General features: G+C 47.2%; 1 protein-coding gene across 1 annotated transcript in view; it reads left to right on the forward strand.

Moving 5' to 3' along the window:
- Positions 1-13,691, forward strand: part of FBXW2 (F-box and WD repeat domain containing 2) — a 53,828-nt gene extending 40,137 nt beyond the window's left edge. Inside the window, exon 8 of the mRNA XM_062207678.1 lies at positions 13,611-13,691. Within this exon, the coding sequence (XP_062063662.1) occupies positions 13,611-13,659 (49 nt within the window). The 3' untranslated portion in view covers positions 13,660-13,691. The remainder of the gene's footprint in view (positions 1-13,610) is intronic.
- The last annotated feature ends 3,061 nt before the right edge of the window (positions 13,692-16,752 follow it).

A 16,752-nucleotide genomic window follows, 5' to 3' on the forward strand; every position in this document is an offset into this window, starting at 1 on the left:
GGTTATGTAATCCAGATGCAGACATCATTTAGCTCAAATCTCTTCCTTCAGGAAGTATCAATTAGGCTCCTACTCCATGCCAGGTATTGTAGGCCCTGGAGCAACAGAGATGAAATTGTGGATGGCCCCTACTTCTGTGACCTTGTGGTTCTCTGAGGTAGCACACACACACAGAACCCAAGAGGTGTAATGAAGGAAACACAAAGAAGAGAGTTTTGCTTAGGAGTGACAGCCAGAGTTTCACAGAGGAAGAAACCCTCCATAAGTAGAATTCCAGATAGAGACATCTTATACATTGCTGCTCTGTTTTAGCTGTGTTAGCTGTGGGTTGCTAACAAACCCAGGTGCATGGCTGGAGACGCCGTGACGCTGCTCAAGTCTGTATCATCTCTGTAGGAACATGTACCAGAGCTGGAAGACAAAAATCACTGAATTTCAACCTCGAAAGTTGGTGGTGGCTGCACTCTTTTTAATCCCTCCCAATCTCTACATAAAAACAGCAACTGAGTAGCAAAACCAAAACCCCAGACAGTACTAACAACAAAACTAGTGAGGAGGTAACCCTGTGAGCCCCGAGATACAGCAATTGGGGCAAAACACCTGCTGCACAAGAACATTTGTGTGAAAGGAAAGGGAGGAGAGAAACAGGGACAGCTCAAGACAGGCCTGAGAACAGGACGACTCAAAGAAGGCACTGGGTTTCGCTGAATAGCTGGGAGAGGTTCCGATGTCTAACTGGACAGGAGACACCTGAAAGGGCTGGAGTGCTGCAGCCGTTTTACACTCTTGAGAATGAATTGGTCTCTTTCTTTCTCTCTCTCTCTCTCTCTCTCTTTTTTTTTTAAAGACATTTATTAATTTGAAAGAGTTAGAGGAGAGACAGAGAGATCTTCCACTCCTCAAATGGCTGCAACACGCCGGCGCCGTGGCTCAACAGGCTAATCCTCCGCCTTGCGGCGCTGGCACACCGGGTTCTAGTCCCGGTCGGGGCACCGATCCTGTCCCGGTTGCCCCTCTTCCAGGCCAGCTCTCTGCTGTGGCCAGGGAGTGCAGTGGAGGATGGCCCAAGTGCTTGGGCTCTGCACCCCATGGGAGACCAGGATAAGCACCTGGCTCCTGCCATCGGAACAGCGCGGTGCGCCGGCCGCAGCGCGCTACCGCGGCGGCCATTAGAGGGTGAACCAACGGCAAAAGGAAGACCTTTCTCTCTGTCTCTCTCTCTCTCTCACTGTCCACTCTGCCTGTCAAAAATAAAAAAAAATAAAAAAATTAAAAAAAAAAAAAAATGGCTGCAACAGCCCGGACTAGACCAGGCCAAAGCTAGGAGCCAGGAACTGCTTCCGGGTCTCCCACGGGGGTGCAGGGGCCAAGCACTTGGACCATCTTCCACTGCTTTCCCAGGCCATAGCAGAGAGCTGGATCAGAAGTGGAGCAGCCAGGGCTCAAGCTGGTGCCCATGGGGATACTGGAATTGCAGGGGCGGCCTAACCCGCTACGCCACAGCACAGGGCCCCTGAACTGCTCTCTTCGAAGACAGGGCCCCACACTGAGGAAAACTGATGAGTAAAAATTGAGCAAGGCAAGGACAAGAGAAAGGAAACAAAGAATGGCCTAGACCCAGGAAAGAGTAACAGACGCAGGAAATCCCAGAAAGCAGGCTGCCGTGTTTTTAAACTCTACTTGAAAATGTCAGAAGGGGCTCTGTAAAGGTTCGAAATCTTGCCTGGAAGTATCCTCTTTCTAAAAAGTCAGGAAAATACTTCACATAAAAATCCATAGCGGGGCTAGCGCTGTGGTGTAGCAGATAAAGCCACAGCCTGCAGTGCCAGCATCCCACATGGGCGCCAGTTGGAGTCCCAGCTGCTCCACTTCCGATCCAGCTCTCTACTATGGCCTGGGAAAGCAGTGGAAGACGGCCCAAGTCCTTGGGCCCCTGCACCCACGTGGGAGACCCGGAAGCAGTTCCTGGCTCCTGGCTTCAGACCAGCTCAGTTAAAGCTGTTGCAGCCATCTGGGGAGTGAACCAGTGGACGGAAGACCTCTCTCTCTCTCTCTCTCTCTGCCCCTCTGTGACTCTGCCTTTCCAATAAAAAAAAGCAAGAGAAAAGCATCAAGGCCAAATTCCATGCAAAGTTATTAAAAGAAAAAAAGGACTGAGAGGGAGCAGAGTAGCATAGACAATGAGAGCTCTAACTTAAAAACAAACCCAATGCATTAAGCAAGTGATATTAGCCATGAAAGAATGGCACCAATCAGAATTGTGAAAATTAAAACATGAAGCATATTCAGGAAGGAATTAGAAATTCTTTTGGAAATGAAGACTGAATGAGAAAGAACATAAGAACGAAACATAGCACAGATAATGCCCTAGGAGATAAAATATGGGGAAAAGAAAAATATGTTTAAAGAAGGGAATGAGGAGATAACATTTGAGGGAAATTGATAAATACTTATGACAGGCAAAGATCAAACAGATCGGAAAAAAAGCCAAAGCAAGGGAGGAATGGAACAAATGCTAAAAGATATAATCCAAGAAAACTTTTCTGAAATTAAAAAAAGGTGAAACTACTTACTGAAAGTATACCATGAGAATATAAACCCAGGAGGACCAACACTAGAACATTCTATTACATTTACTGAACTTTAAAGAAAAAGAAAAAAAATTATTTGGACATCCACAAAGCAGATTTTGGGAAGTTTCTCTTAATAAAATATTCCAAGTATAAATGGAAAATTAATAAAAAGGCCGGCACTGCTTTGCAGCTGCACTGAGTAAGGGGATGGGTTTTAAGCATCAGCAGTTGCTAAGACCGCAGAAAGACAACGCGACGTAACATACCTGCTATCATCTTGCCAAATTCCTTTTACAGCCTTGCCAGAGGGACCAAGCCTGAGTCTGACCTTCCTCTGAATCGAGCTGTTAATTTGCCAGAAAAACAAAGGACAGAGGAGTATGTTGAGCTGCAATGAGAGTGTTACCCGCAGACTCCAGACCCTGGGGAATGGCAGGTTGAGTGGTTTGAATTCTTCAAAAGATGCTTTGTAAGGAAACAGAAGGGATGGAGGAGGAATGTTCAGATCCAGAGAGACTCAAAAGATAGGCCTTTGGAAATACAGGCAAGATTATGGGGGTCTAGTGATAGATGTTCTCAACATGTGAAAATTTAAAAAAATGTAAAAGTGAAGAAGAGACTGCTGGTAAGTCAGGGTAGTGGGCTGATCTGCTGGGCAGGCAGGGCGCGGTGATCGGGACGGTGAAGCAAGGGGCTTCTGGATTGGGTAGCCAAGTCCTGTTTGCTGACCGGGGTGGTGGTTACCTTACAATCATTCGTTACACCATACGTTTGACTTCCTTGGTTTTCTGTATCTGTGTCTTAGTTGGCAATAAAACAATTTTTAAAAAATATCAACCTGGGGCCGGCACTGTGGTGCAGCAGGTTAAGCCACCACCTGTGATACTGGCATCCCATATGGGTACTGGTTTGAGTCCCAGCTGCTCCACTTTGGGTCCCACTCCCTGTTAATGTGCTTGGGAAAGCAGCAGAAGATGGCCCAAGTGCTTGGGCCCCTGCACCCATGTGGAAGAACAGGATGGAGTTCCACGCTCCTGGCTTCAGCCTTGCCTAACCCTGGCTGTTGCAGCCGTTTGAGGAGTGAACCAGCAGATGGAAGATCTCACTTTCTCGCTGTCTCTTAATCTCTCTCTATAACTCTGCCTTTCAAATAAATATAAATAAACATTTTTTAAAAAAATAAAACATCAACCTAGGAGGGTTGATGCTTTTGGGGCATGGTGTGTAGACTCACCATTCAATGTGTGGTTTCTAAAACAGCAGCAGCAGCAGCATTCTGGGAACCCATTAGGAATGCAGAATCTGAGACCGTCCCCCGACCTCCCAGGTCAGAACCTGAGTTTTGACAGTATCCCCAGGCAATTCATGTGCACACGAATGTGTGAGCAGCAGTGGTGCCGAGGACCCGGGTACCCATCCCGGCATGCAGGAAGTCACTTCACTTCTCACAGCTCTTCAGTTTCCTCCTCTATAAAACAGACATGAAATTTAGTTTTTTTGAATCATGTAATGTAAAGGTACCAATTCTTGTAACTGAACAGGTGAAAGCAAGAGCTGTCTGAAAGTGTCCACATCCTGAAAGGTAACCTGGGGATGGGTAGCCCAAGGAGATGGGAAGCTGGAGTCCATCCGGGTTGTGCAAAGTTTACCTGCTCCACCGGAGAATCTGGAAAGAGGATGTGGTAGGTTGACCTGAGGGTCTGATAGAGTCAGCACTAGCTAAGGGAAAGAGGCACCATGTCTTGGTGACCAGCGAGCTCAGTATTCTCATTCTACCTGGATAAAGTAGCCCTGAACTTTTTTTGTTCCATTCTTGTGCTTAATCATCCAACCCTCTGGCAAAGGATTTGGATTGAGGGAAAAATCTAGATTTATTCTCACCTATCTTAGACTCTAATCAACTCAGAACTAAATGATAAAATTTCTATACCTGCAACACTAAGCCCAGGCTAGACTTAACAGCTCCAGCTGCAGCCCTCTCCCTGATCCACGCATCTGCCCAGCATCCAGATTCCTGCAAAAACTTCAGCTTGAAATGAGATCTGCTACCATGGCGTTTTTAAATAAGAGCATTTTAGGTTTTTTTTTTTTTTCTTTTTTTAATTTTTGACAGGCAGAGTGGACAGTGAGAGAGAGACAGAGAGAAAGGTCTTCCTTTTGCCGTTGGTTCACCCTCCAATGGCCGCCGCGGTAGCGCGCTGCGGCCGGCGCACGGCGCTGTTCCGATGGCAGGAGCCAGGTGCTTATCCTGGTCTCCCATGGGGTGCAGAGCCCAAGCACTTGGGCCATCCTCCACTGCACTCCCTGGCCACAGCAGAGAGCTGGCCTGGAAGAGGGGCAACCGAGCATTTTAGGTTTTTAAAATTTGTTTGGTAGGGTGGGCATTTGGCCTCGCGGTTGACACCGGTTAAGATGTTTTTGTTCCTCATCAGAGTGCCTGGGTTGGACACTTGCCTCCTGCTCCAGAACACTGCCTTCTTGCCAGTGCAGACCCTGGAAAGCAGTGGTGGTGGCTCAAGGCGTTGGGTTCTTGCCACTCACGTGGGAGACGTGCGTTGAATTCCCAATCCAGCTTTGGCCTTCGCCCAGCCCTGGCCATCATGGGCATGTGGGGATTGAACCAGGGATTGGGAACTCTCTCTCTGTCTCTCTGCATCTCCAAGACATAAACAGACAGTGTCAATAAATCAAAACAAAAACACTTTTGTTAGCGATCAAAAGTGAATCCAACTTTTTGTTATTTCTTTGGGACAAAGCCGTGCTATTTTCCTTCTCTGTGGAGCAGTCTTTTCTCCCCACGCTGGTGGGGCTACCTCCTGCTCCTCCTGCAGGGCCCGCTGACCAGGCATGCACAATTCCGCCCTCCTGACCTGGTTAGCTGACTCAGCCAGGGTGTGCCGGGGCACCTTCCAGAAGTGAACTGTCTGGTGTCTGCGAGTTCCCTATGTGGGCTATGCCACCTCTGTGTCCCAAGTGCCTGCAGGTGTCTCCCTCAGGACCCCAATCACTGTACAATTCTGTGCCCAGGTATAGCTATGCTAAAGGTTCCTGAAATGCACAAGATATTCCAGTATAACAAAGAACCATTCCACCCAGCATGCCAGCAGTGCCTCCCTAGAGAAATATTGTGAAACCATTTACAAAAGAAAAAAAATATGCTTTCAAACTCCACACAGTTTTCAAATAAATACCAATATCTTAAGGAAAGATTTCTTGTTTGTCATAAGGGCAAAGGTACAGGGGAGAGAGAGGATGAAGGAGAAAGAGAGAAAGAGGTATTCTGTCTGCTGGTTCACTCTCCAAATGGCCACGATGGCCAGGGCTAGGCCAGGTCAAAGCCAGGAACCAGGAGCATCATCAGGTCTGCCATCTAAGTATAGAGGCCCAAGCACTTGGGCCATCTTCTGCTGCTTCCCCAGGAATATTAGCAGAGAGCTAGATCGGAAGTGGAGTAGCCTAGTCTCAAACAGGCACCCATATGGAATGCCGGTGTTGCAGGTGGCAGCTTAACCCGTTACACCACAGCACTGGCCCCCAAGTAGATACCACTTACTTGCTTACAAACATCTAATGTCTTGAGCACCAAAAATTTTCACTAGTGGTTTTGAGATCTTTGACTATAACAAAGCTTTCCGGCAGAAGTATCTCATGATCTTTCTTATTCAGTCTCAAATGTAGAAATTTTGTTTTCAAAAAAAATGCAAAAGACAAAAAGAAAAAAAATATATAAAATATTTTCAATTACATGGTTTTGGGAACATGTCCTTGAAGTGGTTATGGATAAATATACTTGTTCCAAAGACCTGTTAAGGCCCGGGATTATCTCTTTCCCAAATGGAAGCCAATGGAAGCTGCTGCCAGGAAACTGCTCAAATTGCTGACTTTCTCTGTTCTTCTGGGGATTTTTCCACCCAAAGTAAATGTATTTGAAAAGAGCCGCTGGACTTTGGTTTAGTTGTCTTAAGTGACTTTGAGCCAGTTATCGTTGGAAACATCTGGACCTGACTTTGGACCTCCTGTCAAAGTTAATTCACCTTTCTCTCTCTCTCTTTGTCTCAAAAGAGGAAATCTGGGAATGCTTTTTTGGTGTTGAGAACAATTTACTCAGTGCAAGATCCAGACTTGACTTAAGGATTTGCCCAACTGCAGTGTTGTTTCAGTCCTCTGGAGGGGCTTCCTGCCATGGTCAAGGAAAGCAACATCATAGCCCATCACAGGAGGGGTCAGAGCCCTCCAGGTCTCTATGCACGCAAATGAGAACAACTTTCTTTGACTCAACCAACATTTTCTTCAGTTTCACTGACTTTGATGGCCTTGCTCTGTGCAAGGAGGCTGGCACACATTCACCCCAGGGAGATGCTTCCAGAAAGATCCTTAAAGATTTATAGATAAACAGTATTGGGGAAGACAAAACTTTTAAGGAGGAAAATCCCACCATCCAACTGTAAATGCCTAAGCTCCCCGCCATGAGCTTCCAGCCCTGGTGCCTGACCTACAGCACAATCTCCTTGATGTTCAGCAGCACAGACGGGCTCCTGTGCACATTTCCATGGACATTGTCATTGAGAGCTGACCCTGACATTAGTCATCCTGGATGCCAGGATGGAGAAGTGACAGAGGAGGTCGTGATGGACCATGGAGTGACTCCCTCTGAGCCTCTATTTTTATTTTTCTTTAAAGATTTTATTTATTTGAAAGAGTTACACAGAGAGAAGGAGACACAGAGAGAATGAGTCTTCCATTTGCTGGTTCACTCCCCAATTGGCCGCAACAGCCGGAGCTGCACCAATCAGGAGCCAGGAGCTTCTTCCAGGTCTCCCACATGGGTGCAGGACCCAAGGACTTGGGCCATCCTGTACTGCTTTCCCAGGCCATAGCAGAGAGCTGAGTAGGAAGTAGAGCAGCCAGGTCTCAAACCAGCGCCCATATGGGATGCCGGCACTGCAGACGGCGGCTTTACCCACTATGCCACAGCACCAGCCCCCCTATGGCCCTTTAATGATGCAGTACTGCAAGGCTCTTTCTCGAAACTTGCCACAGCTGGCATTTCATCCCAGTCTGAACACCCAGAGATTCGCATCTCTCTGTGCTTTGAGTAAATTGTAGAATATTCTTGCACTTGCTCTCTCAAAGAGGTGAAATGCACACAGTAAACTCAGAGGAAGGATCCAGGAAGGAACTTGGGATCTGATTTGAAACCTTGGTATGCAGGTGGTGTTTCCTGCCTTGGCTCAGTGAATCGACACATACCTGAGCCAGTGGTTCTGAGGAATCTCACACAGCACATCCATCAGCCATGTGCAAAGGGGAGCTGTTGCTGTCACCATGGAAACCGTTTCTGCTCTTTAGACAGAAGTGCTACCAGCAGGCAGGCAGTCCAAGCAATACAAGCACTTGAACTTCTTCATGGTGAATGACTCCAATAGTATGGCTGAAATTTGGTAGAAACCAATGACCAAAACACAGAGCTATCATTACAGTCCTGCGCTTTGTACTTCCCAGCAATCTCCCCTCTGTAGATGGACATCCTTTTTTCTTTTTCGTTTTTTCTTTTGAAGACTTCATTTAGTGCAGCTTTAGTGTCACAGCAAAACTGAGAAGAGGGTACAGTGAACATCCTTTTCTTTCTTTTTTTTTTTTTTTTTGACAGGCAGAGTGGATAGTGAGAGAGAGAGAGACAGAGAGAAAGGTCTTCCTTTGCCGTTGGTTCACCCTCCAATGGCCGCTGCAGCCAGCGCATCGTGCTGATCCGAAGCCAGGAGCCAGGTGCCTCTCCTGGTCTCCCATGCAGGTGCAGGGCCCAAGCACCTGGGCCATCCTCCACTGCCTTCCCGGGCCATAGCAGAGAGCTGGCCTGGAAGAGGGGCAACCGGGATAGAATCCGGCGCCCCGACCGGGACTAGAACCCAGTGTGCCGGCGCCGCAAGGCGGAGGATTAGCCTGTTAAGCCACGGCGCCAGCCGAACATCCTTTTCAATTTGTTTTGTTTTCAACATAATTATTTGAGGTTTAGGATCAAAATGGTATGTCTGACTCCAAGAAATATCTATAGCTGGGCCCCTGCACCCACATGGGAGACCCGGAAGATGCTCCTGGCTTCGGATTGGCACAGCTCCTGCCGTTGAGGCCACCTGAGGAGTGAATCAACAGAAGGAATACCTTTCTCTCTGTCTCTCCCTCTCACTGTCTGTAACTCTGCCTCTCAAATAAATAAATAAATCTTAAAAAAAAAAAAATGGGGCCGGCGCTGTGGCGCAGCGGGTTAACGCCCTGGCCTGTAGCGCCGGTATCCCATATGGGCGCCGGTTCGAGACCTGGCTGCTCCTCTTCTGATCCAGCTCTCTGCTGTGGCCTGGGAAAGCAGTTGAAGATGGCCCAACTCCTTGGGCCCCTGCACCCACGTGGGAGACCAGGAAAAATCTCCTGGCTCCTGGCTTCAGATTGGCACAACTCCGGCCGTTGTGGCCAATTGGGCAGAGAACCAGCAGATGGAAGACCTCTCTCTCTCTCTGCCTCTCCTCTCTCTGTGTAACTCTGACTTTCAAATAAATAAATAAATCTTTTTTAAAAAAAGAAATATAGCAAAAAAAAAAAGGGGGGGGGAGTGCATTTGGACTTCATGGACAAATATACCTCAAGTAGAAAGAACCAAACAGGCACCAAGAGTGTAGTTAAAAATTCATTCTGGGACCAGTGCTGTGGCGTAGTGGATAAAGCTGCTGCCTGCAGTGCCAGCATCCCATGGGGGCACCAGTTCGAGTCCTGGCTGCTCCACTTCTGATCCAGCTCTCTGCTATGGCCTGGGAAAGCAGTGGAAGATGGCCCGAGTCCTTGGGCCCCTGCACCCATATGAGAGACCCAGAAGAAGCTCCTGGCTCCTGGCTTCTGGTTGGCACAGCTCCAGCCATTGCGACCATCAGGGGAGTGAACCAGTAGATGGAAGACCTCTCTCTCTCTCTCTCTCTGCCTCTCTCTAACTCTGCCTTTTGATTGAATAAATAAATCTTTTTTTTTTTTTTGACAGGCAGAGTGGATAGTGAGAGAGAGAGAGACAGAGAGAAAGGTCTTCCTTTTTGCCGTTGGTTCACCCTCCAATGGCCGCTGCGGCCGGCGCACTGCGCTGATCCGAAGCCAGGAGCCAGGTGCTTCTCCTGGTCTCCCATGGGGTGCAGGGCCCAAGCACTTGGGCCATCCTCCACTGCACTCCCTGGCCACAGCAGAGAGCTGGCCTGGAAGAGGGGCAACCGGGATAGAATCCGGCACCCCGACCGGGACTAGAACCCGGTGTGTCGGCGCCGCTAGGTGGAAGATTAGCCTGTTAAGCCATGGCGCCGGCCCTAAATAAATAAATCTTTAAAATAAAAATTCATTCTTCCCTCCAATGGACGCTAGTGCAGCATCTGCAAAGAGAAAGAGGGGCGGGTGCATCTGGCAGGAGACTGACCAGTGTTTGTCACAGGAGGAGAAATCTGAGATGAGAACAGAAAGCAGCCCTTCTCCTAAGGCGATTTCCCCTAAGAGCTAGATCAGAACCTTCATGACAGTCCAGGGAGCAGACCGCAGAGGACAGGTTCCAGAAGGATGAAGACATAGTGATGGATGCCCTGGGTGGAGAATTGGCAGGCTTCCTTCATTCATTTCACAAGTGAGGCGTGTGGTTTGCTCTCTCAGTCTCAGCTTCCCTGACAGTAAAAGTGAGTGAGGAGGAGAATTGGACGAGGTGGTTATTAAGGGTCTGACCACATGGGGCAGGCACAGCAGGTTCATCCACTGCCTGCAATACTGGCATTCCGTATAAACACCAGTCTGAGTCCTGGCTGTTCCACTTCCAATCCAGCCCCCTACTGATGTGCCTGGGAAAGCAGTGGAAGATGGCTCAAATACTTGTGCCCTTGCCATTCACAAGGGAGACCTGGGTGGAGTTCCAAGCTCCTGGCTTTGGCCTGACCCAGCCCTGGCTATTGTGTGGTTATTTGGGGAGTGAACCAGCAGATGGAAGATCTCTCTCTCTCTCTCTCTCTCTCTCTCTCTCTCTCTAACTTTGCCTTCCAAAAAAAAAAAAAAAAAAGTGTTTGAATTTTTTTTTAAAAGGACCTGTCCATGTAGAACATTCTGTGAGCTCTATGATCTGGAACTTTTGAACAGCTTTGCACTCACTAAACTTTGCCTGCTACTCAACAAATATTTGTGACATGAATTAGTGAACTAGAGCAATATTTCCAAAACCTTTACTATTCAAATATCAGCATACAATTGTTATCACTTCTGCTTACTTAATACTTGTATTTTTCTTTGAAACAACTATTCTTTTGTTTGAATTTACTTTAAAGGGAAATTACCACTTTCTGTAAATATTTCATGAGTCCCTCACCCATCCTTTTATTAAATATCAAAAACTTCATGATCCCCAGCATATGTTTAATGATCTTCTCCCGTTTCTTAGGGATTTATGGGCATAAACTGTGATTGTTCTCAAATCAAACAAAAATAGATGGGTACCCTTTTTGGAAAGATACATTTTACATCTTCACAACAAATGTGCTGTGGGGGTGTTTGCAAGGTTTCTGGGTAATTTTAGCCCCAAAATTGTGCCTTCTTGTTGTTTGTGGCAGCTACCCAAGAGCAAAGAAAGACCTGCCTGTTTGACCTGCCTGAGATGAAGTCCAGGAATACTTACTGGGGTTTGTTTCTGCCTCGGGAGATATTACAAAAAAGGGTCAGGACACCTCCCCCCAATTTTGAAGTAGATTGCAAAGAAACCTGTCTTTCCCCTCTGAACTGGGAAAGCTCTAGAACTGTTCCAACATGGTTTAAAAACCAAACCAAACCAAGCAGGTAATACTGGAATTTTGTAAAACTGTTTTGCATAGAGAAGACAAGGCAATACAAGACTCTTTAATTGACCTGTAGGTCCTGTGGGCCTAGTATTTCTACCCCTTTGCTTATTTTTTCAAGAAATAAAAATTAGATCCAGCCTAGAGAAAGTAAGTCTTTGTGATTTTGGCTACTGGCAATGTTAGTAACTGTTGAAAAGAAATGGAAGAGGAGGCCGGCGCCGTGGCTCAACAGGCTAATCCTCCGCCTTGCGGCGCCGGCACACCGGGTTCTAGTCCCGGTCGGGGTGCCGGATTCTATCCCGGTTGCCCCTCTTCCAGGCCAGCTCTCTGCTGTGGCCAGGGAGTGCAGTGGAGGATGGCCCAAGTGTTTGGGCTCTGCACCCCATGGGAGACCAGGATAAGCACCTGGCTCCTGCCATCGGAACAGCGCGGTGCGCCGGCCGCAGCGCGCTACCGCGGCGGCCATTAGAGGGTGAGCCAACGGCAAAGGAAGACCTTTCTCTCTGTCTCTCTCTCTCTCTCACTGTCCACTCTGCCTGTCCAAAAAAAAAAAAAAAAAAAAAAAGGAAGAGGAACCAAATAGGGCTATTAAGTTTTTTTAAAAAAGATATATTTTATTTATTTGGAAGACAGAGTGACAGAATAGAAGGTGAGAGGGAGAGAGAGAATCTTGCATCCGCTGCTGGTTCACACCCTAAATGGTGTTCCTTCTATTAAGGAATGGATTTTCAGGTATGTATTTTTATTAATTGATTCAGTTGATTATCACTTGTACTTCACCAGAATTTAAATTTTTTAATTTAAAAAATTAATAGCACTGGGACCAGCATTGTGGTCTGGTGTGTTAAGCTGTAGCTTGCAACAGTGGCATCCTGTATCTGAGTGCCGATGATTTGAGTCTTAGTTCCTCCACTTCTGATCCAGCTCCCTACTAGTGCACCTGGGAAGGTAGTGGAGGATGGTCCATGTACCTGGGTTCCTGTCACCCATGTGGGAGGCCCAGAGGAAACTCCTGGCTCCTGGCTTTGGATTGGTCCTGCTCGGACCGCAAAAGCCATTTGGGGAGTGAACCAGTGAATGGAAGATCATTTCCCCCCTCTCTGTCACTCTGCCTTTCAAAAATGAATAAATAAAATCTTTAAAGAAAACGTTTTTAGACGTTAAAGCCAGATGTGTATGGAGGAGTGGCCACTAATTTGGCAGTCCTCCAAATATGGGCCACGCAGCGAAATTCCTAAGGAAGAGATCACAGTAAAAGTTTTTCTTTAGAAATAGAGGTGGAGGTGGGGTCAGCGAAGCCAGTCGAAAGCAAGGCTGAATAGAGAACTGTTGGTTTCGGTTATAAGTGCTTTCTTTCATTCTAAGTGTGTTTATTCTGTAGCTATTTTTCCTTTCAAGCTCTGTAAAATTTTATTTTGACAGAGACTTAACTAGTTTTCCCTGCGTTATGGGGAGATAGGTTTTGATTTGGCAGAGGGAAGACCGCTTAGAGCAGCAAGGTTTGTCGAGAGGTGCTGGAGCAGCATTCGTATTGAGCTCCTGCTGTCTGCCAGGCACCCTGTCTCCAGCCTCAGCGGCTGAGCACCAGGACCCTTTCCTCCAGCCCGAGATGCCATCACCAGGTTGGCATGTCCGAGTCAGAGCAGTGATGATCCCTTGGGAACTAGGACCATGAGGACCATCATGGAGCTGGGTGGGGCACTGCTGTGGGTTATGGGGAGAGTTTCAGTCCAAGTTTCTCTTGTCCCCCATGCTAGGGCTTTCTGCTGCCTCCCTTCAGCTCCTGCTGGTGCCCTCCTCGGCTGGTGGGTGTTTAAGGGTGGGGGGACATCCCTTGAGGGTCAGCCACCTTCTCAGTGCTCCCAGATTGCTATCTGGGCACTGCCTCATCAGACTCCCCAGCAGCCCTGAGGAATGGTCTCTCCAGGTGGTAGGTCCATCAGTGCCCTGGGAAGTGGTCTGTGCAGGCACCTGTCCACAGGCTTAGTGGCTTCTCCAACTCTCTGCTACCAGCCTGTGATGGACACGTCACGCATGTCCCCTCTGACCTGCATGAGGATGCTCAGTGTGACTGCTCTCCCACCCGCAATGATCGTGTTCCCATATCCTGTCAACACTTGTCATTATTGTGTGTGCACGTGTGTTTGCCACGAAACAGGCGTAAAGTGATATTGCCCTGTTTTTCTATCAATGACACTAGGTATGTTTATACATTACCCTTCAATGAGAAGAACTGTCACACTTTCTAAAAAAATGAATGAAGTTTGAGGATTCGCCCTACCTGACTTCAAAATATACCATAAAGCCAGGTGGGTGTTGGGAAAAGATGGATGCAAAGATCAGGAGATTGGAGTAGATGGCCCAGACCCTCACATAAATGATCAGTGGACCATTTGATGGTGTATGATTCCATGGCCTCTGGCGCATTCATGGTGCTGTGCAATCTCCATCAAGCCCCAGAACACCTTCATCCCCTTCAGAGGAGGCTCTGTACTGGTGAAGCTCTCGCTCTCCGATCTCCCCTCCCACATGATTGATTGGTTTTTGACAAAGTTGCCAAGTCACAGCAAAAGGAGAGTATTTTCAATGTGTGGTGCTGCAGTTACAAGATATTCAATTGGGTGGGAAAAAAAAGAACATCATCAATCCTTACTTCATACCATAATACAAAATTTAACTGAAAAAAGATTATAGACTAGATACTAGAAGAAATAGTGAAGAAAATCTTTGCAACCTCAGGGTAGGCACTTTTTTTTCCCCTAAGATTTATTTTATTTATTTGAAAGACAGTTACAGAGAGAGGGAGAAACGGAGAGGAGGTCTTTCATCTGCTGGTTCACTCCTCAGATGGTTGCAATGACCAGAGTTGCGCCGATCCGAAGCCAGGAACCTGGAGCTTCTTCCAGGTCTCCCAAGCTGGTGGAGGGGCCCGAGGACTTGGGCCATCTTCTACTTCCACTGCTTTCCCAGGTTCATTAGCAGGAAGCTGAATCAGAACTGGAGCAGCTGGGACTCAAACAGGTGTCCATGTGGGATACCGGCACTGCAGGCTAGGGCTTTAACCTGCTGTACCCTGTAACCAGGGTAGGCACATCTTTTTTTTTTTTTTTTTTTTTTTTTTTTTTTTAGAATTAGTTTATTTATTTGAAAGACAGAGTTACAGAGAGAGAGAAAGAGAGAGAGGTTTTCCATTCAGTTGATTCACTCCCCAAATGACCATAATGGCCAGAGCTGAGCTGATCCGAAGCCAGGAGCCAAGAGTATCTTCCAGGTCTCCCATGTGGGTTGAGGGGCCCAAGGAATTGGGCCATCCTCTGCTGCTTTCCCAGGCCATAGCAGAGAGCTGAAGAGGAGTTGCTGGGACTTGAACTGGCGCCCATATGGGATGCCAGCACCACAGACTGGGGCTTTAACCTGCTGCGCCATAGTGCTGGCCCCATAGGCACATCATTTAAAACTAGAACACAAAAAGCACAAACCATAAAGGAAAGCTTTCTAAATTGGACCGTATCAACATGAGAAAGCTTTGCCCTTCCAAAAACACCATTAAGAAAAGAAAAAGGTGGGGCCAGCACCGGGGCTCACTTGGCTAATCCTCTGCCTGCTAATCCTCTGCCTTCGGTGCCTGCATTCCATATGGGCGCGGGGTTCTAGTCCCGGTTTCTCCTCTTCCAGTCCAGCTCTCTGCTGTGGCCCTGGAGGGCAGTGGAGGATGGCCCAGGTCCTTGGGCCCTGCACCCGCATGGGAGACCAGGAGGGGGCACCTGGCTCCTGGCTTCAGATCGGCGCAGCGCTGGCTGTAGCCATTTGGGGAGTGAACCAATGGAGGGAAGACCTTTCTCTCTCTCTCTCTCTCTCACTGTCTATATCTCTACCTGTCAAAATAAAATAAAATAAAGAAAAGAAAAAGGCAATCTATAGACTGAGAGCAAATATTTACAACACAGAGAGCAGATGAGACCTGCATGCAGAAGAGATCAATAATTTTTTTATTTTTTATTTCATAAATGTGAATTTACAAAGTGCAACTTTTGTATTGTTGTGGCTTCCCCCCCAACCTCCCTCCCTCCCGTGGCCCTCCCCTCTCCCTCTCCCATCCCGCCCTTTATCGAGTTTCATTTTCAATTACCTTCATATACTGAAGATCAACTTAGTATATACTAAGCAAGGATTTCAACAGGCTGCACTCACACAACCGCACAAGGTATAGGGTACTGTTTGACTAGTAGTGTTTTTAAGTTTCATAGTAAAACACATTAAGGACAGAGATCCTACGTGGGGAGCATGTACCCAGTGACTCCCGTTGTTGATTTAACAATTGGCACTCTTATTTGTGACGTCAGCAATCACCCGAGACTCTTGCTATGAGCTGTCTAGGCTATGGAAGCCCCTTGAGTTCACCGACTCTGAACTTGTTTAGTCAAGGCCGTATCACAGTGGAGGTTCCTTCCTCCCTTCAGAGAAAGGCGCCTCTCTCCTTGATGGCCTGTTCCTTCTGCTGGGGTCTTGTTCACCAGGAGATCAATAATTTGTATAAGTCACAAATAAAGACAACTCCATTTTAAAAGACACAAAAGATTGGGATGGACACATCACAAAAGAAGGTACATGAATGACTAAGGTGAACCAGGCAAACAAAAAATTGTGAGTTGCCACTACAAATCTGATAGTGTGACGAAAATTAAAGATTTAACTAAACCAAGTGCTGGGACCGGTGCTGGGGCATAGTGGTTAAGCCACTGCCTGCAATACTGCTATCCTATAGGTTTGTGTCTTGGCTGCTAAGGGCCTGGGAGAAGCAGCAGAAGATGGCTCAAGTGCTCAGCACCTGTCAGCCACATGGGAGACCTGGAAGAAGCTCCTGGCTCCTGGCTTCGGCCTGGCTCAGCCCGCCTGAACCGCAGATTGAAGATCTCTCTCTTTCTCTCTCTCTCTGTCTCACCCTCTCTCTGTAAACTTTCATATGAATAAACAAATCTTAAAAAAAAAAATTAAGAAAACTAAATCAAGTCCTGGCAAGAGGTAGAGCAGCTGGAGCTCTCATACACTGCTAGTGACAATGCAAAATTGTACAACCAGTTTGGAAAGGTGTACCACAGCACCTCGCCATTCCATTTCTACCCCCAAAGTAATTGAAACCCACATCTAAACAAAGGCATGTACATAGGTACTTATAGCTCCATTATTTGTAATATCTCCCCTGAATGTTTATCAATAGATAAATGGATAGACAGATTGAGGTGTATCCATACGATGGAATACTATTCAGCAATGAAAAGGAAAAACTATCAATAACATGGATGAACTTCAAAATTATTCTGTGTGAAATAAACCAGAAAAAA

The sequence above is a fragment of the Lepus europaeus genome, chromosome 12 (genome assembly GCF_033115175.1).
Source record: "Lepus europaeus isolate LE1 chromosome 12, mLepTim1.pri, whole genome shotgun sequence".
NCBI lineage: Eukaryota > Metazoa > Chordata > Mammalia > Lagomorpha > Leporidae > Lepus > Lepus europaeus.